The sequence below is a fragment of the Excalfactoria chinensis genome, chromosome 4, assembly GCF_039878825.1.
Source record: "Excalfactoria chinensis isolate bCotChi1 chromosome 4, bCotChi1.hap2, whole genome shotgun sequence".
NCBI classification, from domain to species: domain Eukaryota; kingdom Metazoa; phylum Chordata; class Aves; order Galliformes; family Phasianidae; genus Excalfactoria; species Excalfactoria chinensis.
This window is the reverse complement of record NC_092828.1, coordinates 54,172,199-54,198,983: the sequence shown is the minus strand read 5'-3', so window position 1 is coordinate 54,198,983 and position 26,785 is coordinate 54,172,199. Positions and strand designations below refer to the sequence as shown.

Sequence of the window (26,785 nt, the reverse complement as noted above, 5' to 3'; positions counted from 1 at the left end):
CTGGAAGATGGACAGACAAGTACAGTCTTGCAGTTCTGACACGTTTGATGCCATTCTTTGCTTCCTGAAGCGCTGACAGGCAGTGGCAAACTAGCTGTGGCTGAAGCACCGCAGCAGTGGCACACCATGCCTGCTTCAGGAGTGGATCTCTTTGATTTCACTCTGTGGCTTGTGGAAGATGGCATCACTGCTTGCAGATGACTGCTAACCCAGACGCTGGCAAAGATACTGCTGGCTTTAGAGGTTGATGCTTTTGCAAAGGCAAAGTAAAACAACAGCTTTGGTGTCTGTAGCTGACAGAATAGCAAGCACATCTGCTGAACATCATGCTACCACCAGAACTCACATCTGGGATTGTTTTGTTTATCTTTTGAGTTATTGTTTTAAATACTGGCAAGAGTATGTGGGAAGAGTCATTTAAATAATGGCAGGACTCATCTTGGTAGAATTTCCTCTTGTGTCTGGTCATGGTGTTATCACGCCTTGATTTCTATCACAGGGAATTTCTAGAATGCCTTTGGGTTAGTCAGAGATGCAATAGTTGGGTTTTTTGTTTGTTTGTTTTTAAGAATTAGTTTGAGCAAAATTGAGTCTTCCTTATGTTGCTGATCTAAAACTAAAAGCTTGTGTGGTGTTTATTGTTGCCAAGAGGGAGGTCAAGTTGGGTAGCATTATGCAGCATCATGTTTCCAGTGGGGGGGGACGACACCAGGATTCACAGAGGAGGCAACTCAAGTCATCATGTCAGCATTTGCACCTTTTGCCACCCCTTTTTCTTCAATGAAGTTAAACTTCTGTCCTGCAGTGGGATGGGTTAGTTGACTGTTGATACAGTGACCTTATTATGTGCTGCGCTCCATGGTTACCCTGGAGCTGTGAATCATAGAGTGTAAATATCAAATGTCAGTGTCTCTATTTTTCTCTCTTGGTCACTCTCTTTGCAGGTGTTCAGAACGGACCTGATCACTGCCATGAAGTTACATGACTCCTTCCAGCTGAACCCTGACGAATACTATGTGCTGGCAGACCCCTGGAGGCAGGAGTGGGAAAAGGGAGTGCAGGTGCCAGTTAGCCCAGGGACCATCCCAGAACCAGTAGCCAGGTATAGTTTGGAGGAATGTAAACAAATACATATTTATGCTAGCAGCTTATGTCTGTGTTGCCTTGGTTTCTTGAGCTTTATTCCATGTTATCCATCTAGGAAAAGCAACATGTCTCAGCTTTTTGAATGGTCATAGAAGTCAAAAATTGTGTCTTTCTGCCAATGTGTTGAAATATTAATGCCAGAGAATCACTTTTGGCCTGACATTAGGATGAAGGGTGATGACAAAGCCTTAAAAATGCTTTCCAATTTTAAACCCAGGCTTGATCTCACACAGCATTGCTGGGAATTTCTTGTGTGATGTGTCCTGTGCTTACTTCCGAGCCATAGGTTTCAGGGTGCAATTCGGCAAGTCAAAGTTAAGGGCTAGAGAAAATACAAATTATTTTCTTGTTGTTTTATATTATTTTTTTGTCATTTTGTTTACTAACTTAGAACATTGTTGTTCATTTTTAGCTGTTGTAAGAACCGTCCAGATGTGCATGCAACAATATGTTAATGTGAGATTTTCCTGCTCTTGTCCAAGAAACCCTTATTTTCCTTCCCTTGTTTGTTACACTTAAATGTTGTTTTCTTTTTCAAGTGAAACAGCCCACTTGCAGGGCCAGGAGCATTTTGTAGCCCATCTATCTGTTTTATGCTTAGTTAGGACTGAAGTTAGAAGAAGTGAGGAAAGGATTATTGCCATTTATGCAGGCTAGATCTCTGAGTAAGTCCAGCCTGGTATGTAAGGCGTTACTAAATGACACACCAGTGCCAACAGGGCCACCACAGTCTCTGACACACAGCAAAAAAATCTTATGGAATACAACTTCTATTAAGGCCCAGAGGTTGTACTTTCAATGTAGAGAGGTACTCAGGGAGGAATTTATGGTACAGTAGATTCAATGAGCAGTGCCTAGTTTAAAATAAATTCTCCATGGGATGCAGTAGCCTGTAATATTTTAATACTGCAGAGTATAACCTGCGATAGCCCTGGCAATGCTGTTAGCCTGGCAATATCATTCAGGCTCTTATTCTGCCACAAATCCCTTTGGTACCGTAGAAGCTCAGAGTTTAGCACTCAGCTCTTGTCTATGATTTCTCAGATTTATTGTCTGAATTACCCTAGGTGAGGGGAAGATTTAGGGCTGAAATAGGTTGAGTTCACAGAGATCTGTATGTGCAGATACATTAATCGCAGATCAGGAGATCTTTCTACTGTAAGGGACACAGCTGGGAGCAAAACAGAGTGGAGAACATCCTCCCTGCTGTGAAGCTTAGGCTGTTCTCAGCAGAAAGCTCTGCCTGCACCATGTTGCCATCTCCCATGTTGGTCTGGAGCACAAAAGAAGTCTTCAATAGCAGTGCTGCATGAGGAATTTATTTTGGTATGTGCAGGTAACACAGAGAAGATGCAGCATCCGCTACTGGGAGGATCACGCTGTGGCTAAACTGATAGAGATGTCTGGCAGTTTGGAGGCAAATCTTCAGCTTGCTGGGAGAATGGCTGCTGTGCTTTGCAGATTGCATTTCTGCCCACAGCTCCTGGCTTTGTGAAAATGCAGTATTTCAAGAATCTGATGTAAAATGAGTTATGTGCTACAGGTACTTTCCTGTCTCCAAAACCAATACTGGCAGTTAAGCAAAATTTCAGTTGGCTTGCAGCTCAGAGACACTCTCATGTTTTATTTGTTGGTCAATTGGAGCCTCCAGACCCTGAGGGGACATAGGTTTCAGAGGCTACTGGTGAATACTTGCACAAAAAGCTTTGGTGCAGCATGGGATTAGTGTTTGAAAGAGGAAATGCAGAGCCAGGATGCCAGAGCTTGGATCTGCTGGGGTAAGTGAAGAGAAAGCTGTTGCGAATTGCTGAATCTCAGTGGGAAGTTGTTCTGAATTTCAAAAAGGCGGCGATGCTGTAGCTACACACCCATCCCAAACACCCAGAGGCGGTATGCCGTGAACATTGCATTCTTTAATTGTAGTTGATTGGTAGTTAGCAGATGGAAGTCCTAAAACAGTCTAATGTGTGTATATGACAACCGCTACCACATAAATACAGCATCTACTCCAGCTTTCAAGGATTGTGAATTCCAGGTAAGAGTAGCCAGAGTTCTCTCCTCCAGTCTTTTCATTGTATTTATAGTTCTGTGAACAAAATGGATTTCTAGTCAACTCCAGTTAATTTCTCATAATATTGCAAATCCTTTATAAAATTGCTATGTACAGTTTTCTGTTCCCTTCTCAGTGGTACAAGATACGCTTAGAAGAGTGCTATTGATTGTTAGCCACTTAGAATGAGGCATTTTGATTTCTTCAGAAATGGGTCTTTAAGCAACCCCTCTTACCAGTATGTGCTTGTCTCTTTGTTTTAGGATTGTGTCTGAGACAAAAGCTGTCACATTTACACGTCCCCGGAAGTATATTTCTTCATCAGGCACAAAGCCTCCAGAGCTGGGTTATGTTGACATTCGAACCTTAGCTGACAGCGTGTGCCGCTATGACCTCAGCGATGTGGATGTGGCGTGGCTGCAACTTGCCAACGAAGAATTCAAAGAAATGGGTGAGCAGTGAGCATTTGTGCAAGTTTTATTTTTATTTTTGCTTTCATTTTGTCTCAAAGTTGGCAAACTTGAGAAGAATTTTAAGGGGGGAGTCAGTGGTGGAAAGAGGTGATATGAGGTCTGAGGAGCAGGTAATCACCTTCGGGTAGCTGCAGTCCTGATGTAATTAAGCCCTAATATATGTGTCTTCATAACCACTGAGTTGTATCTCCTTAGACAAGATCAGAATCTGGCCACATGGTCTTCTCTGGTACTTCCAATTTTACAAGGGAGTTTTCACAAAGTTTATATTTTGCCATCAAGGCTAGCAATCCATGCAGCATTAATCGTGTATTTTTTTCTGCAAACATATCTCTAGCCTCCTTTTCAGCTAGTGATGTTCAGTGCAAAGATGGTAGACAGGGAGTCTTAGGAGGTGCAGCAAACTTAGGCCAGTTGATCACACGGGAAATGAAACAATAAGAAATTTTTACGGTGATTTTTTTGAGGTACCTCCCAAAACTTGCATTGTGTGTTCCAGTTCTGAGTCATGAAGAGCAACTGTCACCGGAGGGAGCAAACGTTGCCTTTCTGTGGGATAGGTTGTGTGGAGGAAGGTTCAGGGAAGGAACAAGGTTACTCATTTGAAAGATGCGTGCTTCTGAAGTGCGTTTCAGTAGAATTGGAGAGTCTCCAAGTCAGCACAGGGCTTTTACAATATTGTTTACAAAGGGAAAAAGTCCTGTGCCAGGTGGAAGAGGTTTGGATGTGCTGGTAAACACTGCTGATTTGTCTTTGCATTGTGGCAGTTCCCTGCTTTGCCTAGTCTCAGGAGATAACATGGCTTGAGCCCATGTGTGGCATGGCTCAAGACCTGGCAAACCACAAAACTGACCATTTCTAACTTTTTGAAAGTATCTCCATTTTAAACCCACGTATGGAAGAAACAGATGAGCCAGACTTGACCTGATCTCTGAGCCAGGCCTTTTTTTTTTTCTCCGGATCTCTGTTCAGGTTTGGCACTGAACTTGGAAAATTAAAACATAAAAGAGTTGATTTAAGAGTGTAGGTTGCTTTTCCAGGTACCATCAGGAAAGCAGCAGCAGCAAGTCTCTTTAGCTTTTTATAAAGAACATTTGAAATTACGTTGTGTGATTTGTAATTGATACCCATCTATCCAATATAGATAATGTACCTTATTCTTGCCAAAACCAAAGGAGATCTACCAGAGTGTTAAACCGAGTGTGATAGCAATTGTGATAAAGTGCACTCAGGGGCCTCTCTGTCATGCAGCTTTGCACCATATGTGAAGCCCATAGTACACCACGGATAGACACCATAGGCACACCACCTACAGGTGGGACCAAGATGGAAGCTGTCAGAAACACCCTGCTTGCAGCGTGAGGTGCTGCAGCAGATAGCTCTTGACATGAACACATCATGCCTGGGCATTAAGAAGTGAACTACTTCCTGATGTGCAATTGCAGCACTTGCTTTCTGGTGTCCCTGCAGCTATAAGCTCACGGTGTTTTCTTTGATACCTGCAGTGTTTCGGGTATTGAAAATATATAATCTTCCTTTAAAAGGCCAAAATGAAGTCACAGCACCTTCATTCCTTTCTTATAACTCTTAGCAATGTACAGTCAGTGATGTCTTTGAGGTGTTTTGTTTTGTTTTGTTTTTTGTAAAGCAATAGTAAATTCTAATGACAAAATTAGAATTTACTTGCAAACTTCTCTAACTCCTGTGATAACCTGCCTTGCCTTTGTGACATCTCTGGGCTGCAGGGCAATGCTCACTTGTTTATCAGTGGGATTTGGCATGTTCCCATTTGCTGCCTTTCAGCTGTTCATCCTGTGTAGCTGGAAATGAACTTAACTCTGCCATAAGTGTCCCTGTCCATAAGGGAGGTAGATGCACTTCTGTAGAGTGTTCCTTTTCCAACCTGAGATCTAGGGAGGTATTTTTCTTCTGTCATGTGTTGCTCAGTTATTCACAGGGAGAGCTGAAAGGAGGATTTTCATGTTAAAGCACACATTGTGAGGTTATCATGTTCTGTATGTCACAGTGAGTGTTAGGCATTAGGAGCTGGACAAAGCAGAATGTCATCCTAAGCCTATGCTTCATTGTAGTGATTGAAGAACAAGGAAATTCTTGTTCTAGGCTGACTTTACAAGGGGAAAATGAGTATTTTTAGTAATACAGCTTTCTCAGTTTGACATGTGTTTGTGTGTCGTGTTGTTGTGGCGTAGCTCAGTGTATTACCAGCTGTAGAAGTATTACATCTCTCTCTCCTGGCAAATGAGAAATGCAAGACAGAGGAGAAGTGCTGACTGGGCCAGAACTCTTTTTTTTTTTTTTTTTTTTTTAATTATTATTATTTTTTTTAAGCCAACCATTATTAGAAACTGTAAGTTTGCTTCAAGTATTGTACCAGATTTTGTCACTGCTTTTTGCTCTTTCATCAAGTTTTGGTTCAGAACACTCTCAAGTCTTTTACCAGAGACTGAACGTGTATGTCACAAAAAGGCAACAAAAGCCATAGCTCATGCTGTCCAAGAAGTTAAAAATAGAACAAGTCTGGGAAGCTGGACTTTGAGGATATTTAGAAATTGATTTGAATACGATGCTCCTGTTAATTTAATATAGTTAGATGACTTCCTGACTTGCTTTTTTTCTGTTGGAAACTGTTCATGCTGGAATGGGCAAGATTGTCTAGAGATGAATGAAAGGTGTGTGTTTGGGGTGGGGGGAGCTGCACTGTATCTACTCAGCTGTTGCTCACAAGCTGGAGTTGTGCATAGTTATTCATCGTGGTTTGTTGTTCTCTTTAAATAACAAATTCTGTTTCCCAGGGATGCCTGAGCTGGATGAGTACACAATGGAAAGGGTCATAGAAGAGTTTGAACAACGATGCTATGATAACATGAATCATGCTATTGAGACAGAAGAAGGACTTGGGATTGAATATGATGAAGATGTTGTCTGTGATGTCTGTCAGTCTCCAGATGGAGAAGATGGCAACGAAATGGTGTTTTGTGACAAATGCAATATTTGTGTGCACCAGGTATGGCAGCTGGGGAACTGTAGGGGGGCGTAGGGGTGGTAACAGGTAGCCAAACCACTAAAGGTGATAGATTGGATTTTTCCAGTGACAGACACTGATCTTCTGAGCTGGTGCAGAGTTCTCTGTTGCACTGGGATGAAATCAGAAACGACAGAATTGAAAAATTGTGGCAGGTTAGAAGCCTTTTTAGCATGGAACAGCAGATGCAGTTCTGGCATACCTGATTTCTTGGCTGCTTCTTACAATGGAAGATGCCTTTTTTGCAGCTTGTCCTTCCTTCAGACTCAAAGGAATTTGCTTTGTCACTCAACATTTGGAAGGCTGTGTTGCCTCATGGGCAAGAGTGGCATTTACTTGCACATGTTACTTAGATGTATTTGTACAAACAGTAAAGAAATACCTCTAAGAAAACTGCAAGGTACAAATCTTACCTACAAGTTGTAAGGTATTTTACAGGGTGCTCTTGAGAGTAACCTTGATGTTTTTAGACCTGTGTAACAGTTTCATTTTAGTCTCTGATCACATCAAATCTAAAAATCAAAGGTTAAAATTGAGAGATTCAGATGGAGGTCTTCATAAAGACAGTCTTTTGGAGGAAAAAAAGAAAAAGTGATTTTTGTTGCTTATTTTGTACTTTTCCTTCTCAATAAGAATACATTGGGTATTACACAGTGGTGCTCTTGAATTGGTAGTTGTTGTCTTGTGAAATAGATACAGCCCATTTCCTGGTGCGTGTAGTCTTTGTGATACTGAACTTCATCCTCACTCACTGTTTGCAGAGCTGTCTGTTAGCATTTGCCTCACTCTTTGGTGGGGTGAACAAATTCTGTACAGCTGGTCATGGTTTCTGTCAGTGAAAGGTCTGTTAGAGGAGTGAATGGGTCATGTGTTTGGCTAAGTGCATGAAGGTGTCCCAAGATTCTTTACAAACTGATGTTTCTATAGTGTTATCAATCCCACAAACAATATCTTAAGAGTTTTGAAAGACAACGTGTAAACAGCTAAGAAGTAGCACACATGCATGCTGTATCCTCTGTCTTCTTTTTCTTTCCTGTAACTGAATACAGGCCTGTTACGGTATCCTGAAGGTGCCAGAAGGCAGCTGGCTGTGCAGGACCTGTGCTCTTGGTGTTCAGCCCAAGTGCTTGCTGTGTCCCAAGAAGGGTGGTGCCATGAAGCCGACCCGCAGCGGCACCAAGTGGGTTCATGTCAGCTGTGCTCTATGGATTCCAGAGGTAGGTGCTGATCTGTTAGAGTGCCCGTGTTCAGAGAAGCAGATTCTGAGAGAGAAGAATCTGTCTAAAATATTGTCTAGCCTAGTGTGTGTTGCTGCAGCCTAGTGTGTGTTGCTGCAGTGATGAGCATATGTATATATGGAACCTCTTAGCAAGGCAGTATCAAAGATTCTCATTTAGGGTTAGGATGGAAAATCTAACAGGATGATGCATCATCTGAAAAGAAAGTAATTACATTAACCTTTGTCAATCAGAGTTGGCTGTCAGAAGGGAGAACGGCTGGCAAGGCCCATTTAACAAATGCACAAATACCATTTTAGTTTGCAAACTGAATATTGGGGTGGGGGGGAGAGAAGGGGAAGTTTAAATGTAAGAATTCGTATGGGTTCTCACAACCAAAATACTCATCCTCTGCAATAACTTCAAATTGATGGTGTTCAGCGTGAAACTGTTTTTGTGCAGTGAGAAACTGATCTTGTAAAAAGCTGTACTTCAGTTCCTTACAAACTGAGTAGCTGTGACCTTGCTCATTTGATGTTCAAGTACAAGATTTCTTTGAGATGCTTCCATTTTCAGTCATAATAATCACTCTGTGTTTTATTTATTTATTTTTTTTTCCCACTCTTGTAGGTGAGCATTGGAAGCCCAGAGAAGATGGAGCCCATTACCAAGGTTTCTCATATTCCCAGCAGTAGATGGGCATTGATATGCAGCCTTTGTAATGAAAAAGTTGGTGCTTCTATACAGGTAATTTAATAGCATGAGTGACTCTGTGTTTTGTAGTTTTTTTAGGAGATAAGCCTGATGTGTTTCCACAGTCCAACTTCTTTGATTTCATGTTTCCTGCTATGAACTTAATGGTGCACAAAGTGCTTTTGAAAGTTAGTGTGCTCTTTCCTTCTTGTAAAATTGTAATAAAAATAACAAAGTCATCCCACAGCACTTCTAATTTCTAGATATGCTGATAGGTTTATTAGTACACTGAAATAAAACCTTGTTGAGTAGAGGGAGAAAATATATTTCTGTGATGTATCACGTACAAAAATGAAGTTTGAATGCTTCTGTGTTGAAACCCATGTTAATTTCTATTTAGTGATTTCTAAGACAAGTTGGATCCTTCAGTGGGAGTTGTACATTGCCTGTAACAAATAAAATCTGGGCCTGCTCAGCACCTTTAGAATTTATTTAAGTCAGTGGAAGTGGACACTGTTGTTTTGATAATTAAGCTAGTTGTGTTGGTTAGTTGTAGCTTTAAATTTCTAACTGTAGGTACTAAGCATAGGAGTGATTTGGTTTCCAGTATAGTTGGGATTAGAGTGATTTCAATCTTGGCTTTTATTGCAAAGGTGGCAGTGAAATTACAGGTCTTTGCCTTTTTTTTTTTTCCGGACTTGTTCTATTGTTGGTCCAGCTTTTAATTTACTGAGGAGAGTATCTGATCATGCAGTACCAGGCCTTTGAACACTAAGAAAGAAACAGATTGCTCTACTGATCTGCCCCAAGATTCAAGTAAGCCACATGCTGAGGAAATGGAATCCATTTCCTCCATGGGTTATGGGCAGATTCTGGAGCTCTCGGTGTTTCCAAGGGTAAAGAAAAAAACAAAACCCAACCTCCTGGCTGTAAGTCTCCCAGCTGACATTGCTATAAAAGCAGTGCTTCATTATCATTCTGACTTCTCATACTCAACTGAGCATGGCCTTGGTGACACAGAAGTGTTTAAAATCTAAAGCGTTCCCTTTTCCTCTGCATTGAGTTGTTTGATGATATTGTCTGAAAAAGCTGTATAACAGTAACAGTGCAGTAGTTCCAGTGAAACCTGTCAGTCTGTTTCTGTTCAAGGAATTTATAAAATAGTGGATTTTACATAGAGAAAATAAATCTGTCCACAGTATATAAATTTGTAAATATAATACCTGCTTGCAGATCTGTCCCCTTTCTCTTGGCAGCTGTTACGTAACCAAGATAAACTGTTCTGTCCATTCTCCAGCACTGTTCTGAGGAGGAACTGTAGTAGTTTAAGCTGAACTCTGATCAACTGTATGCAGGGATGTGTGTGACAGAGAGGGGTCCTTCCATAGCTCTACTGTTAACACCTCTTCAGACAGTTCAGCATCTGAAATTACAGGGGAGAGAAGAAGAATTAGTTTTTCCTGACATCTTGAAGGAACTGTGTGAAGATGTTGGTATCGTTAAAGCTAGGAATGAGAAATACTTAGGTTGGTGTTGAGAAATGTGAAACAGCAGACAAGAATGTTTAACCAAAAAAAAAAAGGTCACTGTGCTATGAAGGAATAGCGTTACCTGGCTGAACTGGGAGAGAGAGTTCCTTTGCAGAGTGATGTTAGGACGCAGTAATTAGAAAAGCAGGCAGCTGGGGGGATGCATCAGGCTCGGCAAAAGCAAAGCTGGGTGTTCTCCCAAGTCCTGCAGATTTCCTTCCAATGATGCAGAATTGTCCCTTTCCTCACAGTAAAACATCAGCCATACTAAGAGCTAATTACTCTAAATGATAGCAGCTTAGTAACTGTCTGAAGTATTCTTTTGCATGTTTGGTTCTGCTTTTGCTCTGTTTGTTAGTAACAGAAGAAAGGCCAAAAGATGTTGGTCTTTTTAATTCCTCTTATATGTTTATTAAACAACGTTCATTGGAAACTTTTGCAGTTTAGCATACTTTTTATATGCCATCTGGCTGCTGAGCCAACCTGAGCACGAAAGCCCAGGGAAAGATATTTGGCTTCTTTACAATGTGCTGTATAAATATCCTAGCACAATTCATTTTTCTTTAGGGTTAGATGGTTTGAGTTAAGCACAGTTAACAGCAGTAACTTTCATTTCAACCTCAAGTTCTTTTCACTTGCAGGAGATGCGTGAGTTGATACAAGTGTTTGTGTGTGTTTATTTAAACCTTTCAGTTTGTGGCTGGTAATGGCTAAGGCAGCATTTTGCAAGAAAAAGTGACTTAGAACTGAAATGAAGTGCTAAGTCATTGGAACAAGTGCCCTTCACCACAGTGAGCTGGTGGTTCACTGGAAAGGAAGAAAAATGATAAGACAAAAGAATTCTCATTCTCTGCTGCCCCATGTGAAATGACAGCTGTAGTAACTGAAGTAGTGATTGACAGTGATTTAACATTTGACATTATAGACTTTTCACACTGGGATAAAAAATAACCCATTCAGTTGAGGCTTTTTTGGGTAGTGTGGGTCCAAGTGCTGGGAAGGCTTTTAATTAAGAGTATCAGACTGGCCTGGAGCCGGCAAGATGTTTTTTTCCCCTCTTTCTTGTGCTGACACAGTCAAAGGGGGAACAGTCTGCTTTGTCTAACACTGTTCTCAGCAAGTGGCTCCAGTCAAGGTAAGGACGTTCCTCTTGTGGATTTGCTGATTATTTAATGGAGTGATTGGGCTAGGGAGGGGTTAAGCACTTCTGTCACACTGGGCCACTTGGTTGTTGCCTGGCCTGAAAGCACTAAATTGCAAGCCTAATTACAAGAGAGCAAAAAAGTACAGGCTGCTTAGAAGCAGAGGCTGGTAACAGAGTCGATTCTTTCAAAGCAGTCCTGGCTGCTTTAATAGTTTCAGGCAGTGTGGCTTCTTAAATTTATATTTGATGCATTTTATTCTAATTCCTGCAGTGTTCAGTGAAGAACTGCAGAACAGCCTTTCATGTCACATGCGCGTTTGACCGTGGCCTGGAGATGAAGACCATACTGGCAGAGAATGATGAGGTGAAATTTAAGTCATACTGCCCCAAGCACAGCTCCACCAAGAGAGCAGATGATGAGACCTTCAGTGACCACCTGTGTCAAGAGAATGGGAATGGGATTCAGGACAGCTCTCTTCCTGCCCACATTGACCCTTTCCGTAGCATGGATCAAAACCAGGAGGAAGCCCACAGGGTCAGTCTCCGCAAGCAAAAGCTCCAGCAACTGGAGGATGAGTTCTATACATTTGTCGAGTCTCTGGAAGTGGCTAAAGCACTGCGGCTGCCTGAGGAGCTGGTGGGATTCCTTTACCAGTACTGGAAGCTGAAAAGAAAAGCCAACTTCAATAAGCCATTGATTACCCCAAAGAAGGATGAGGAGGATAATCTGGCCAAACGAGAGCAGGATGTTCTGTTCAGAAGACTACAGCTCTTCACACATCTCCGGCAAGATTTGGAGCGGGTAAGCTCTGTACTGCCTGTGGCTGTGTAACATGCCCCAGGCCTCGTTGCTGAGTTTCTAAAACTATGCTCCTGGTTATTGCCATTGCATGCAGGCACTACGTGCTTTGTCCTAACTCAAAGTTGTATTGTTAACACTAAATTTAGGGCTATACCAAGTACCATTTCCAAACAGAGGGTTAGTTCACAGGGCTCTTGGTTTGCACTATACATTATCCTTCTCACTGGATTGTGCACTTGTGCTTTTTAACTGATTAAGGCCAGTGGCTGTGGAATGTACCACAACCCCCACATGGAAACTTTTCAGTCATTAAGGGCTTTCTCTGCTCCTTGTTGCCTAAGGAGGAAAGTATATGAAACTTGACCTGTGGCCAGCCTGGTTTTTGTTGACACAGCACTGAGAGATGCTTCTGTTCAGTGTGTTCAAGATTGATCTCCCTTTGGATCTGTTAAATAAATTCAGTTTATCATTAGGTTCCCTGGATCTTAAATTATTATGTGAGTATCCTTTCTGTTTTTAAAGTGTGGTGTCAAAACTGGATATGTTATTCTAGCATTGATTTTATATTTTACTACTCTGTTGTTCTTACTGATAGATACTTCCCACCCTTGAATGGAAGAGTGATCAGGTTGACAAATCCCTCCAGTTAGATTAAGTTCCATACACAAGAGTAAAAGCAATTAACTTTAATAAAATATTCCTATAAAACAGTTATGCTCTATGTGTTAGCCCTCCTACAGTTCTGTCTACCTAAAATGCAGTTCTATAGGAAATGCAAGTAAGCCTTGCACTGCTTAACACCTTTGAGAGAAGGAGCAAAAGAGATGAAAAGAGAAGAAAGGTAATCCATCCTTGCAGCAGCAAGAGCAGCTGCCCTCAGCGGCCCCTGTTTATGGTATCAAAGTAAAAAGGGAAGGGACTTTTTCTACCCACACCCCAGCTATCTGTCTCCTGAGTGCTGGAAGTCTGCTTAGCTTCTTCCCCTTGCAGGAGCTTAAGGCAGGGCTACTGATCTGCTGGTGTTACTGCACGGTACCACATATCAATTTCTCTGATTGCTGAATATTTCTCAGCATGGTGATTTCCTCTGGCAACCTGCCCCCCTGCTCTTAGCATTCATCAGGCTGGGCACACCCAGGACACCTCCCTCTGGCCCTTGGGGGATCCCCCAATTCTGGAATCCCCACACAAAAGTCTGGACAGCTCTGCTCTGTCATTGGAAGGTCCATCTGCATGCATGTGTCAGTCTAGGGCTGTTGTGGCCTTCCAGTCTGGGTTTTCACTTCAGCCTGACCATTGCAATAGGCCATCACCATGCTTATTTCAGTAGGGTATGGCTCTCTGCTATTCCCAGACTAGAAAGAACTTTCTCCTTCGCTGCCTTTTCCATCTCTGTCCCTATGCCACGTTTGCCTGTCCTGATCGCTACTTTTGCATGTACCTGGATATCGCACTGCTGCTTCTCGCCCTATAATTCTTGCTGCTTCTCTGTACTATAATTTATAGAATTTCCTTATAAGGGTAAGTCATCTTTCTTTCTAAATTGCTCCATGAGCTTGTATTATTCCACAAGCATATTTTGAGTCAGTATAGACATGAGCCTGCTTTCCTTCTAATAGTTCTAGGGCTCGAGTTAAAGCAATTAATTAAACTTTCTGAGCAGATGTGTTCACTGGCAGCAGTTTTGCCTCTGTTTCCTCTGGTAGACTGACAGTGGTGTACCCAGCCTTCTGTTCTCCTTTCACAGCGGAGCTGCATCCATCAGTAAACGGCTCCCAGCTGGGATTCTGTTAAGGAGTAAACTTCGGGGCCAATAGCTGGAGTACACCTGTTTGATAGTTTGTAAACAGTGATGCCAGTTCTCTTTCATGTAAAGATAACAGTGATGCTGGATTTGGGGCACTGGATACTTGGATTGTTACTTTCTCTTGTTTGAGCAGTACTGCTTGGTATTGAGCCATCCTGTTTAGGAATAACCAATAGTGTCCTTTCTGCTCCAGTACCATTGCAACAGCATGTGGTACACTAACAGTAATGTTCAATCCCAAGGTCAGTTTTCTTGCCTCTTATATTAACAGCACAGCAGACTGACCCTCGTATGTAGCCTACCATTCTCCTCCAGAGCCTTTTCCAGCACGATTCTTTTCCTCTGGCAAAAAACAAAGTATTCAGCGGTGCTTGCATATCTCTTATATCCCCTTATGATTTGCAGCTGTCATTTTAAAAGATCAGTATGTTTTTTTTCTGAATTTTCACAGTAGGACCCAGCAGATTCTTTTCAGTTCATCAAATCTGAAGCAGAAAAAGGAACCCTGATGCGCCATTCTGGTCCTACTGTCTCTCACAGTGGTGCCAGTATTACAGGGTTCTTTTGTGCTCGATTTCTACATGCAATAGAACATAAATTCTCCATTCCCTTCACTGCTGTTGCCTCTCTCAGTCATCAGTGACACGTCTTCTTTACCCCCCTTTTTATTTTTCAACATTGTAAGTAGAAAACATTGAGGTAATTTTTTTTTGTCATCCATTACCATTAAGACATTCAAGGTAGATACCAATGGTTTACATTTTTTCCTTGTTTTGTGGTCACTTCTCAACGTGAAAAATCTGCATATGGGATGTCACCCAGTTTATTCTGCCTTCTACAAAACTAATAATTTCCAAGGTTGTATTATGATTCAAAGTCTGAATTTCTGTGCATTTTTCCTCATCCTCCAATTTAGACTATAGCCACCACTGAGTAGAATATCCTCTTAATTTTCTCTGTTAGAGGATTCCAACTACATTTATCCCTGTGTCTCAGGACGTATCTTAGTAGAGAGCAAGAGGGGGGACCCCATAGATTGTCCTTTTCCCTTCCTGTTATTCAGAAAGAATGTTTTTACCAACAGTGGTTTTGTGCACTCCATTCTTCACTGTCCAAACATGCACAAAACTTAGAAAATAACTTTACCTAACATTACCGTGCCCCATGCAATGTCTCCTTATTATGTTCTGCACCTTAGAGTCACCACTTCAGACGGGGATTACTCACAGAGTCCTCTGAACAATAGGTTGGTGCATGCTTGGAGCTCAGAGAACAGTTTTTCCCCTCCAGCAGCCAGCAAGATTGCCTGGGCAAAGCTTCCCAGCTGTCCCATTGGGGTGACTGAAAACTGCTGTCTGAAAAGTGGATTCAGTGCCTTGTGTGCAATATGTCAATGAACACACACTCAGGAGGGACATTGCTTTTTGGCCTGTGGAGGTGATTTTTGCTATTATAGTGAAGATGGTTCAGCAAAAGATACATGGACCTTGAGTTTTCTTGCCAAGTTGGTAACATCCTCAAAGCATCCTGATTTATGTCTCCCTCAAGGCCTGCTGGCTCTGGGATGTCTCTGCTTAAAAGATACCAAGATGCCAAATGTTTATTCGTCTGATACTTAATAGTGTTAGTTCAGTCTTTAGAGTAAGCTCTCAATGTAAGTGTTCATAGAAGTTACTTGTGCAGTGTGAGCCTCCCAGATCTGATAAACTGTCAATTAAATGGTATTTAAGACTGTCTTCTAAGAAGTGTTTTGGAGATTCATCCACTTTTGATGCCTTCTAGGTGCGTAATCTCACTTACATGGTGACTCGAAGGGAAAAAATCAAGAGATCTGTTTGCAAAGTTCAAGAACAGATATTCAACATCTACACAAAACAGCTGGAACAAGAAAAAGTCTCAGGTATGCTTCAGCATTGTCTTTTTCACGTGGCACCACAGGCATAGACATTGAAATGTTTAGAGCGGAGTCTAGTCTAGTCTGCTCTAGAGTAGAGTTTAGTGTAGAGTCTAACGACTGATTTTGAAGGACAAGCAAGACCTCATTTATTCTCATTAGATTCATAGGTAGTCCACCATACATCAGCAGATTGGAAGAACATTAAAATTTGCATAGCTCTAATGGAAGGCACATTGTTATAGAAACTGGTAAGCTTGTGTTATCCTTGAAGGACTGAATGGCTTGGTGCTGTCAGTTGTGATTCTTTAATGACTTCTTTTGACAGAGAGACCACGACTTACATTCAAGTGCCATATGGTATCTATGCTAGGTTTATGTTTTATTAATGCCACTGCATTAGTGTTTACTGTGTTTTTCTTTGCATTGTAGGGTAGTTTTGAAACATCATACTTCTTCTGCCTAACCTTACTGAAAGTAGTCTTTCCTCCCAGGGGAGAAACTTCAGAGTTACTGTATTAACTCAGATTATCCTCAAAGTATTCAGCAATGAATTAATTTTAGACAGAATCAATCATATTGACTCGCTGATCTGAGGAGTTCCATTGTCTTAAAGCACGTAACAGCACTAGGAATTGTATTTGTTACAGGTATAACTGGATGTAGCATGGCTACGGGGAATTCAGCAACATCAGCAGCGTGTTGTGAAACCAGGATGTAGCCACATAGTTATGATGTAAAGGTGCTGGATAGGCCACCAAATGCCCATTTACACTGAAAAAACTTGTCTGGCAGAAGTAGTGTTAGAATATGTACTACTTAAAAGTGGTATTTGCCCAGACATGGATTGCTTGACTTTAACCTAATTTGTTTTTACCTTTAGGTGTGCCTTCTTCATTCTCTGCAATGGAAAACGCAGTGTTGTTCAATAGTCCATCTTTGGGTCCCAATGCCCCTAAGATTGAGGATTTGAAATGGCATTCAGCATTCTTCAGGAAACAAATGGGCACATCTCTAACACACTCTTTGAAAAAATCACACAGAAGAGACAGAGTAAGTAATAGCTCTGGGAACAGTAGCAAGGCCACGCTGAGGCAGCCCGGCCAAAGGGGAGACGGTGCAACTCCAGGAAGCCTTTTAAATTTTGACAAGAGCTTTGCAGAAACACGGATTGTATCAGCACAGCAGAAGAACGGCATAGTTATGCCAGACCACAGAAAAAGAAGAGACAATCTTCCACAATGCGAGGTAATCAAGACAGAACTAAAAGAAAAAACTAAACATAACCACAAACCACTGAGACCCACAGAACTCTCTCAGAGGCAATCAGAAAACAAAAGGGCTGTGAACCACTCCAGTGGTAGGTCAGCACCTGGCACGCGGAGGGATATAGTGCCTAAATGCAATGGGGGTCTTGTCAAAATGAACTCCAATCAGACAGTAGTTAAAGTGCCTACGACACCCACAAGCCCAGTGAAAAACTGGGGCGGATTCCGAATTCCAAAGAAGGGGGAGAGGCAACAGCAAGGTGAGAGCCCAGAGGAGACCTGCCGCCAGAACTCTGGTTACCCCTACCTGGGCGTGGGCAGAGTTTCACCGAAGGATAGGGCAAAAAGCAAGCCGAAGCCTGACAGCGAGAATGATGGGTATGTCCCTGATGCTGAAATGAGCGACTCGGAAAGCGAAGTAGCTGAAAAAAAGTGCAGACAGCAGAGGCTCAGCCCAAACAGCACTATCAGCAGAAGGACGGACATTATTAGGAGAAGCATCCTGGCATCCTGACCGGGCAATGGGGCACCGTGGTCAGTGGTCACTGCCTACAAACCAACTTCACTTTATTTATTGGTGTGAGAGGGGAGAGTTCTTAGACATGGCTACAGACCAACAAATAGCTAGCCCGTTATTCCTGAGCTGTATGAACATGTTTACATACACTTAAAGCTGGATTTTTTTGCCCCCTGGCCCATTCCGTGACAAGTGTGATTCTCCTTTATTTGCAACTTCCCTGAGTAAGCAGAGAATTGGCATCACTACTAAAAAAAAGGATGTTAGTGATGAACACTAAAGTAAGTCACAAAATCATCTAGGGGACTAGGGTGGGTAGTGGGGAATTAGGCAGCATCATCCCTTTTTGCTAAACTGCACTGTTAAAATTCTCTTCCCTTCCCCTGCTTTCTGGAAAAGCACAAGCTCTTAATTTAACTAGTGTGTATTGAATCAAAGATGGTTATTTATTTAACCATATTGCACTGCTACACCCTGCTACAAAAGGTCACTTGCCTTGGATGGTGGTAGGTCTTTGTCCTCTCTTTGCAGAATGTTTGTTGTTGCATTTGATTTGAGCACAAGTGGCAGCTTAAAACCCTCCGTAAGCTCCAGAGTTGATGTGTAAGTACAAGACGGAGATGTTAAACTGGAAAAAAAGGAAGGGACAGGTCAGGGTTGCAGCTGCCTTACACTGCAACAGCTTAAAAGTACTCAGACTGAGCGTGGAGAGAAGCCTCCAGTGGCTTAGTTCTGGGAGAGGGGCCAGGTTCGCAGGTTATTGTGCCCTGTGGGATAACCCATCAGTGTTTTGTTACCTGCCTCCCAAACACCTTCACAGTTCAAGCAACAAAATGCTAAGGCACCAGTCAGTAGGATTTCCCAAAGCCCACCACATATGCACTAATGGTAACGTATTGGGAAAGCCCGGCTTATGACACTAAAGGGTTACCTTAAAATGGACATAAATATATATTTTTAAATAAAATGGAGAGGCAATAAATTGTGATTAGCTCTTTACAGTCAAATGAAGAAAAGTTATTCTATTCTGGACTAGATTTGATGGAAGAGGGAACTCGTATGCATACTTTTTTAATAATTGCAAATGGCAATAACAAGAAAGCTATGAGCAATAATATTAGCAGTTCATTATGATACTTTTTTTTTGTACCGAGTAGAGTGCACATGTAACAGTGGATTGTTAGGAGCCTGTACATTTTGGAATTCTGAGTAGATTTAAGTTAGGTATGCACTGGTGAAACGAAGGTTTCAGCTGCAATGTGTTGGAGAAACACAGGCATAAAGAACAACAGCCCAGCCTGCTGTTAACCACGCTCACTTGCATTTCATCGTTAGACCCTTGCCTCTCGAGCGGGGCAGATTTTAAAGTACAGTAGAACTCTGCCGTAACTGAGTCTTCCAGAGGATTCAATCAAAAAAGGCTTATTAACACCCCGTCTTGCTATGCAAGTTGTAACTTATTGAGATATTGCAACAGAATGTATCCCTGTCCTTTGTGTTTTAAACTCTGAAGTCTCAAGCTTTGTTATCTTCTGGGGTGATGCTGAGAACAAGAAGTTTGGTTTAGCACGGTGTTCTTTGGAAAGACCGTTGCTGGACCCAAGAATTTGGATTGACCTCATGACTTGCGCAGATTGAAGCCCAACAGGGCACTCAGTGGTGAATGTGAGGTGACGTAGTTGCTTTTGGGATGTGTTAAAATAAAAGTACTTAGATGATCAAAAAGCAGCAGACGGACGGAAGGTAAATGCAGGTAGCTCTACTTGATGTACAACTACACGTTTAAGGCAGGCGTTGTTCTGGTAAGAAGCTCACGAGCACGTGGGGAATTCTTCAAGCCATAGATGGAATAATCTAAATTCTGATTCTAGCGTGTAACCTCACACCAGTTTGAAAGAGGTACCTTGTTAATTTGCACTATTACGATTGCTAACGTTGTGCAGAATGAATGCCTTACCTGGTTTGCTCCCCGATGTTTAGGTTTATAAGCTTTCTAATGTTTCGAGATAGGCTGAACCAAAACCAAAAAAGCGCTTCCCCCATTCCAAGAGCAGTCGGATGGCTGCAGGATGGCCAGCTCGCTAGGACGGCTGCGTCCCCGTGCGCAGCGCTCGGCAGGAGGTGTCGGAGGTACAGCAGTGACGGTACAGCACCCCGTACTTTGTTGGGATGGAACCATTTGCTGAATGTGTGCTCTTAGGTGTTACCTTTGTGCGGGCTGACCAAGAGACCTTTGATGCTGATTGATGTAGTGCATCAGCCCGGAGGCCGGTTGGACTTCTGTCAGTTGCCCGGCATGGCAGTCGTTAGGTTACGAACTCACGCGGATCTCAGTGAAGGGTCGTACGCGTTGTGTATCAATCTGAATTGCGGATGTTGGAACAAATGGTCATTACGTTTGTCAAACCGTGTACAGAAGATTTTTCACTACGTGCCTGGCTTTGGTGTCCATTCAGCTGAAATTAATTGAGAAGGTGCATGAAGAGAAGCAGGTAGAAACAAAAAGTATATGTAGAGATGACTATTTTATATTACATGGCCCAATCCTGTATTTATTTCCCCCCTTTTTTGAAGTATTTATAAAGACCTAGTCGAAGACAGCTGTATTTTTTGTTAAACTATTGGGTAGAATTGTGCCTTTTTGTCCGTACGTGAATAAACGCTGTACATTTTTGCAGTACGCTCACAGCGCACTTTTACCCCGCGCACTGATTACTCCGCTCGCTCTCGGCGGCTCCCTCGGCCTCTGCGCACCTTCCGCTGGAGGCGGAGCGGCGCTCGGCGGAAAGGGCGGGGCGGGAGCGGCGGGGCCGCGCCGGGTGCGGTGACCATGGCGGCCGTCGGGGAGGAGCGGCGGGAGCCGGAGCGGGACGGGGGCTGCGAGCACTACCGGCGGGGCTGCCTGCTGCGGGTGAGGCGGCGGCGGGAGCGGGGAGGGCGGCGCCGCGGGGCCGTGCGGGCGCTGAGGCGCGCCGTGCCGTGCCGTTGCAGGCGCCGTGCTGCGGGAAGCTGTACCCCTGCCGGCTGTGCCACGACGGCGCCGAGGAGCACCGCCTGGACCGCTTCCGCGTGGCCGAGGTGCAGTGCACGCGCTGCCGCCTCCTGCAGAAGGTGCGCGGGGGGACGGAGGGGACGGCAGCGCGGCCGCCGGGGGGCGCCGCCGCCATTTTGGGCGGGGGAGGTCGGCGCTCTCCTAACGGGCGCGGCCCCCCGGCAGGCCCAGCAGCGCTGCGAAGGCTGCGGCAGCCTCTTCGGGGAGTACTACTGCGACGTGTGCCACCTCTTCGACCGCGACAAGAAGCAGTACCACTGCGACCAGTGCGGCATCTGCAGGTGCGGCCCGGCGCCGGGGGTTGGTTGCGGCGGGGGCGTGGCGGCCGCTGATGCCGTGCTCGTTCCCTAGGATCGGCCCCAAGGAGGACTTCTTCCACTGCTCCAAATGCAACTTGTGCCTGAGCCTGAGCCTGCAGGGAAAGCACAAGGTGAGGGCGCGCCGGTTCAGGGCCTTAAGAAATAGAAGGGCTGCACGGCTCGTGGCTGGGGCTCAGCTGGTGCCCCGTCCCCTCCCGGCCCTGAATGCTGCTGCCGAGGGCAGATCCGGCAGCGTTCAGTGCTGTTCTGCTTGGTTGTTGTTATTCTCCACACAGCCGGCTGCTCATCTTCAGAAAGTCAAAGCTGTGTGAAAGGAGTCGTGTTTGACGCATCTTCTCTTATCCATCCTAGAGCAATTCTTGAGTTTAAAAAAAAAGAAAAGCGGTATTCATATAGCAATGTAACTTTGTCTTTGTCTTTGTGAAGTGCATTGAAAACGTCTCCAGGCAGGATTGCCCCATATGCTTAGAGGTGAGCCACTTTGCTTTTGGCTCTGGGAACTGTGTTGGGCTGCGTTGTGGGCTCTGTTGGAACTTAATGTTTTCTTTCTTCTGTCTGATACTTGTCTCAAAACAGGACATTCACACATCCCGTGTTGAAGCTCGTGTCCTGCCATGCGGTCACCTTCTTCACAAGTAAAGCTTTGCAGACATTTGGGAATTGGGAATACCTGCTGCCCTGTGTATGCGTGTTGGGTGTGCCTGGTTCCCCCTCTTGGTGCAGAAAGCAGTTGCACGGTGTCTTGATGAGGCTGGTGCTAGTTTATGCTTTAAGTTCTCTCCCTAGGCACTCTCAAGACCATATAATACTGTGTTACTCTGCAAAACCTTCCTGCTCCACTGGGCTTTGTGCAGTGATGCATAGCCCAGCATGCTTTTGGAAGAATGAATACAGCAGGGCTACCTGCTTCCCTTCCACCTGATCGCCTCATAACCTCAAGATGTCATTTTCCCTTCTTACTGTTTGTGTTACTCTGTTTATCTCCCTTGTTTTTCCCTGAGTGCACTGAGTTAATGCCCTCCAGACTGAGTCTTCCCTTAGCTGCTGCCCTTTCTGGAGTTACCTCGTGATGCGTCTTTTTTCACTAAACTCAAACTGCATGATTCTTGTCGTATTGTTTACTTTCTTGTGTTACTTAGAATGGAATCAGGTATGCTTTGTCACTGCGTGTTTGCCTGCATGCTGGATTATTTTGAGGGGAAGCTTTCTTCTCACTTAGTCTCAGGATGTTTTTTAATGTTCTGGGGACAGCCTTCCCCCTTTGTTCGATCAGATGTGTTACCCATCAGTAACAGTTGTTCTTACTGAACTTCTTGTGTTTTCTTTCCAGAACATGTTATGAAGAGATGTTAAAAGAGTAAGTAGTTCTAAACCTCTCTTGTGTGGTTGTAATCTGAGCAGATTCCTTGAGGCAATGATCGCAGTGTCATTCCAATACCCAGTAACTTCAGGACAGCTTCTAAAGGGAAAGGAGGCTTTCAATTCCCAACTCTCATTGAAGGAGCACTTCTGCTTGCTGTGTTTTTCTCTGATTTGTATGATGAGAAACTTGTCCTTTTGAGACCTGTTCTGTGGTCCTGCTCCATTTTCTGAATACGGCTTTTTCCCCTTTTTGCCAGTGGCTACAGGTGTCCTTTGTGCATGCACTCCGCTTTAGATATGAGAAGGTACTGGCGTCAGCTGGACGATGAAGTAGCACAGACTCCTATGCCCACCGAGTATCAAAACATGATGGTGGAGGTAAGAGATGAGGCGTGTGCTGATGCCTCTGCTCTTGGCAGCTCTGCAATACACCCTTGCTGGCAGTAGAGAGCGCTAGAAACTCATCCTGCATTAGGAGCCAACTTGACTGCTAGGGAGTGCTGAAGAAATGTCATATGTTTGCCTAAGGAATCATCTTTTGGGTTTTCAAACATCAGCACCCTCTGCCCTACTAAGAAAAAAAAGAAAGGCAGCACAAAACAAAACAGCCCACAACAAAATAAAACCAGAAAGTACCTTAATATCACACAGTGGAGAAATGGTTTGTTGTTTGGAAGTATCATCCCTCCTTCTATGTTTGGTGCTGTCATAGCAAAAAGCAGAAATATTTGATTTTGGAGCCTCAGAATCCAGAGTAACTGTGCTGTTTTTTTTCTGCAAAATACTCAGCTATTAATTTGTGCAAAGCTTGCAAATGGAGATCATTTCTGGTTCCATTTCTTCTTGTGAACTGGGTGCTGCTAGCTACTAAGACTGAATGAAATTGCTCTGATTGATGTAGTTGTATCTGTTCTGATTTAGACAGCACATCCTACTGACTCCTGGAGTCAGGATGCTGGGAGAGACCTCACTGCTGCCTGTTCTGAAAAGGGCGTTTGCTTGACTGTCCCACACAACAGCCTGGCTGATGCTGGCAGTTCAGTGGTTGCTAAAAGCACAGCTGTACAACGTTATTGTTGAGTGTCTTGTTGATGCAGCAGCTTCTTTCTCTCTCTCTCTCTCTCCTTTGTACGTAGATCCTTTGTAATGATTGCAATTCCCGGTCTACAGTGCAATTCCATCTCCTAGGCATGAAGTGTACAAACTGTGAGTCGTACAATACTGCCCAAGATGGAAAATCCAAGCAGCCCATGGAGTAGCAGTGTCTAAACAATGTGCTGCATATGGCTGGACAAGGAAGACCCTACTGTGGAAGAGTCTCTCAAAATAAATTATCAGTAAACATTATTCAAAGGTGTCGCAGCAACAGTGAAGATGTTCTACTGGTGCAAAGGAGTTCTGCAAGCGTTGTTCCCCTCCCTTGTGCCTGGGGTATTGGTGTTGTTGGGAAGCTCCCTGCCAAGCTGTGCAGTGCCCAGTGAGGGCTGGTCCCTGGAGGGTAGCACCCTGTAACGCCAGAGGGAAAATAGCCTGGGAAAATAACCAGTGAGATGCAGAATGGGAAAGTGCTGTGAGCTGCAGCTGTCAGAGCGGAGTGTGTTGTGGGGCAGCCAGTGGCTGGGAGCATAATGCGGGGTGGAGGTGTAGCTGTTCTGCTCACAGCCGTTAGTGAAAATCAGTAGCTTTGAGGGCAGCCTTTTGCATAAAGCTGACATCTGCAAAGTTTTGCGTGAGTACATTTTGTTCCTTTGAAGTGATGTATTTGTTCTAGGGCCTTGGAGGCACCAGTGCGAGCAGGCAGAAAGGGTTGAGCTTGCAGAAATCACATACCTTAGTTGGATTTGAGGACATGCACGCAAATGATGTATGCAGAATTCATATCGAAAGCAGTGGCCTGTCTAGGCAACCTTGTGCTGAATGGCCTACAGACCACACTGTGGGGCTGCCCTCCAGAGGTACCACTGTTCCACTTATCTCTTCACTTGATTCCTTTGCCAGCCACAGAATGTTTTTGTCTTTTCTATTGCATTGTTTTCTTACAGAGGCCTGGGCATTATAGCATAGCTTGATGGTTTGATAGTTAAGTGCGGGCAGCGAAGCACACAGTGTTGTGGCAGGGCTGACACCAGCTTGGCTGTTCACCCAAATCTGGGGCATGCTAAAGGAGCTGCAGTTGGTAGAGGTGCTCACATAGCACAGGGACCAGGTTTCTGCAGCCTCGTTTTGTTTTGCTTTTTTTAATGATTCTCTGATTTCAGTGTGAACAGAGAGACAATGACCTGGAAGTGTTACTTATCCCCTCTTGTGCTTGATATGCTGCCTGGTGTTCTGCGGAATGAACCCCAAGTTCTTAGTTGGTGAGAATGTCAGAATGTGCAGTGTCCAGACTGCATGAAATGCACTACAAAGTGACTCCTTGTCTGCGCCTCACTCTGTTGTAGAGCACCACTTCCTTCCACTCTGAGCCCTTGCGGTTAGAAGCACCAGGAGGCAGATGGTGGCAGTACTGCAGCTCGCTTGCACTGCCCTATCTTCTGCAGCACTTTTCTCACTGCTAAAAATAAATGTCAAACAGTGTCTTTATTAAAACAACTTTTGCAGTGTGGTGCCATCACTTCATATGTGCATACCTTCTAGAAATACCCAAGTGAGCTCAAACCAGGGTTGTGTGCTGTTCCCACCTGCCGGGCTGGCACTGAGCAGAGGCTCTCCTGCACAGAGGAACCTCTGGAGTGCAGCAGGCCCCACTGTGTGCGTGCTCCAGCTCTGCAGAGCTGCAGGATGGCACTTGCAGAAAGTGAGCCTGAGTTTTGTCTCGAGCGGCGCTGCCTGCAGCCTGCTAGGAAAATGAGTGCAGCCAGCCAGCAGCAGTGCGGGAGGCTGCACTGAGCCAGCGTGCAGGGAGTGCGCGTCACCCCCCTGAGTCATGGTGACTTCATCAAAACAAGCAGCAGCTGCTGCCAAGCAAGCAGCAAATTAACCGTGGCCTGCCAGGGGTAGATCTGATTACAGTGGATACCAGAGCCGCTCGTGCCACTGAGTGAGCTGTGCTGGGATAACAGTGGCTACTGAGGCCAGTGTATCTGGGACCACGCACGCTGTGTCTGCCCTTCTGCCCCAATCCTGCCTGTCTGCTCCCTGCCCCAGCAGGGGTACCAGCAGCATGCTGGGTGCATTAGGTTGAGATGTGAGAAGGCCACTGATGGATTCTGACCCAGCAATTGCCATCCCCACTGAGGATCCTGCTGGCAGGAGGTGCATTTGTGTGGAAAAATGGAGGCAGCAGAGACACGCTCGTGTGCACAGGCATACGGCACAGCTAGGAGAGGGAATAAAGAACAAATTCTAGTCAATATCTGGGGGCAAAAAGCAGAACAGAAAAACCCTGCAAGCCAGGAAGAACCAGCTGCAGCCACTTCTTCATTAACCCAATGAAATGTGCGTTTGAAGAGCTGCAGTGCTCCAGGGCAGCTGTGGGGCAGTGGTGAAGGTTCTGCTGGCAGAGGCTGAGCAGTGCCTGCATGCACTGCTGGTGGCTTGCAGAGGTCGAGGCTGGGTTGATGCATGTCTCCCAGCTCTTATTTCCATGGTGCTTTGCGCATTATCAGGAAAGTATTTCCTCTTTTTTTTTTTTTTCCCTGCAAAAACTGTTAGGTAAATGAAGCAATGGTGTATCCGAGTGCAGATGTGAAGCACCCAGCAGAAAGCTCAATAGCTGAAAAGCCTTTTGACTGTATTGCTAAAGCTAAAATGGTGCTGGTCAAGTCCACAGCCAGGCAGATTTTATGCTAAATTCTATGCCAATTTTATTGCAGCTGGAATTATTCCTATTGGGGATTCAATTGCAAGACTAGCATGAAAGAAGGCTCTTGGTTCAGCTGAGCCTGGGGACCGCAGCTCCATCCCAGCTGTGTTTCTGCTGAGAATGAAAGTGTCACAGACTCCAGCCCTTCCCTCTCTTGCTTTCGTATTTGCTGCTTTTCTAGCAAGGGAGTTTCTCGTTTCAGTCTGGGGGGGGTGTGTTGCTCTCAGCCACTCTGGTCTGAGGGTAGTTGGGGTCTTGAACCATGTGACACTGGGAATGCAGTGTCAAGAGCGGGACCCCAAGTTGTGCACTGAGCATGGCACCTCTGCCAGGGATGTGTTTTGCACAGCAGAAAGCAAATGGCTTTGAGGTGGAGATAAATGTGGTGGATTAATTGGTGAGAATGGTGGGTGAGGAGCTTGTTTGGGAAGGAAGAGGCTGCAGAAAGAGCTGCTCTCTGCCATGGAGCTGCTAGATTAGGGGTCCTTTTGTAGGACAATGACAACAAAATCCCAAATGCTGCCAGAGCCCTGGGGTTGGTCCCTGCCTGCTGGGGAAGCGGAGGAAGGCAGGTACGAGTAGGTGGGCAACTGCTTTGTGTTTGAAGCCACCTTGAGACCAAGTGCTCTCCCTGGTGCACAGCAAAACGAGGACCAGATGGGG

General features: G+C 44.5%; 2 protein-coding genes across 6 annotated transcripts in view; both read left to right on the top strand.

The window, feature by feature from the left end:
* Positions 1 to 20,262, top strand: part of JADE1 (jade family PHD finger 1) — a 40,406-nt gene extending 20,144 nt beyond the window's left edge. For all 5 annotated transcript variants that reach the window (XM_072336362.1, XM_072336361.1, XM_072336365.1 and 2 more), the window contains exons 4-11: positions 945 to 1,102; positions 3,460 to 3,647; positions 6,483 to 6,694; positions 7,762 to 7,929; positions 8,560 to 8,676; positions 11,567 to 12,097; positions 15,687 to 15,804; positions 16,682 to 20,262. In XM_072336362.1, the coding sequence (XP_072192463.1) occupies positions 945 to 1,102; positions 3,460 to 3,647; positions 6,483 to 6,694; positions 7,762 to 7,929; positions 8,560 to 8,676; positions 11,567 to 12,097; positions 15,687 to 15,804; positions 16,682 to 17,580 (2,391 nt within the window). In that variant the 3' untranslated portion in view covers positions 17,581 to 20,262. The remainder of the gene's footprint in view (positions 1 to 944; positions 1,103 to 3,459; positions 3,648 to 6,482; positions 6,695 to 7,761; positions 7,930 to 8,559; positions 8,677 to 11,566; positions 12,098 to 15,686; positions 15,805 to 16,681) is intronic.
* Positions 20,263 to 20,343: 81 nt separating this feature from the next.
* RCHY1 (ring finger and CHY zinc finger domain containing 1) lies at positions 20,344 to 24,902 on the top strand. The gene is made up of 9 exons (XM_072336360.1): positions 20,344 to 20,494; positions 20,575 to 20,694; positions 20,801 to 20,916; positions 20,987 to 21,065; positions 21,382 to 21,426; positions 21,532 to 21,590; positions 22,286 to 22,312; positions 22,575 to 22,695; positions 23,454 to 24,902. Exons 1-9 carry the CDS (start codon positions 20,414 to 20,416, stop codon positions 23,574 to 23,576), a joined length of 771 nt encoding a protein of 256 aa, XP_072192461.1. The 5' UTR covers positions 20,344 to 20,413; the 3' UTR covers positions 23,577 to 24,902.
* The last annotated feature ends 1,883 nt before the right edge of the window (positions 24,903 to 26,785 follow it).

Bases quoted from the DNA above. Each gene is read 5' to 3' on its own strand.
- RCHY1 (XM_072336360.1), top strand. From the start codon at position 20,414: ATGGCGGCCGTCGGGGAGGAGCGGCGGGAGCCGGAGCGGGACGGGGGC. The intron at 21,591-22,285 runs GTAAAGCTTTGC...TTTTCTTTCCAG, and splicing joins TGCGGTCACCTTCTTCACAA to AACATGTTATGAAGAGATGT. The intron at 22,313-22,574 runs GTAAGTAGTTCT...CCTTTTTGCCAG, and splicing joins TATGAAGAGATGTTAAAAGA to TGGCTACAGGTGTCCTTTGT.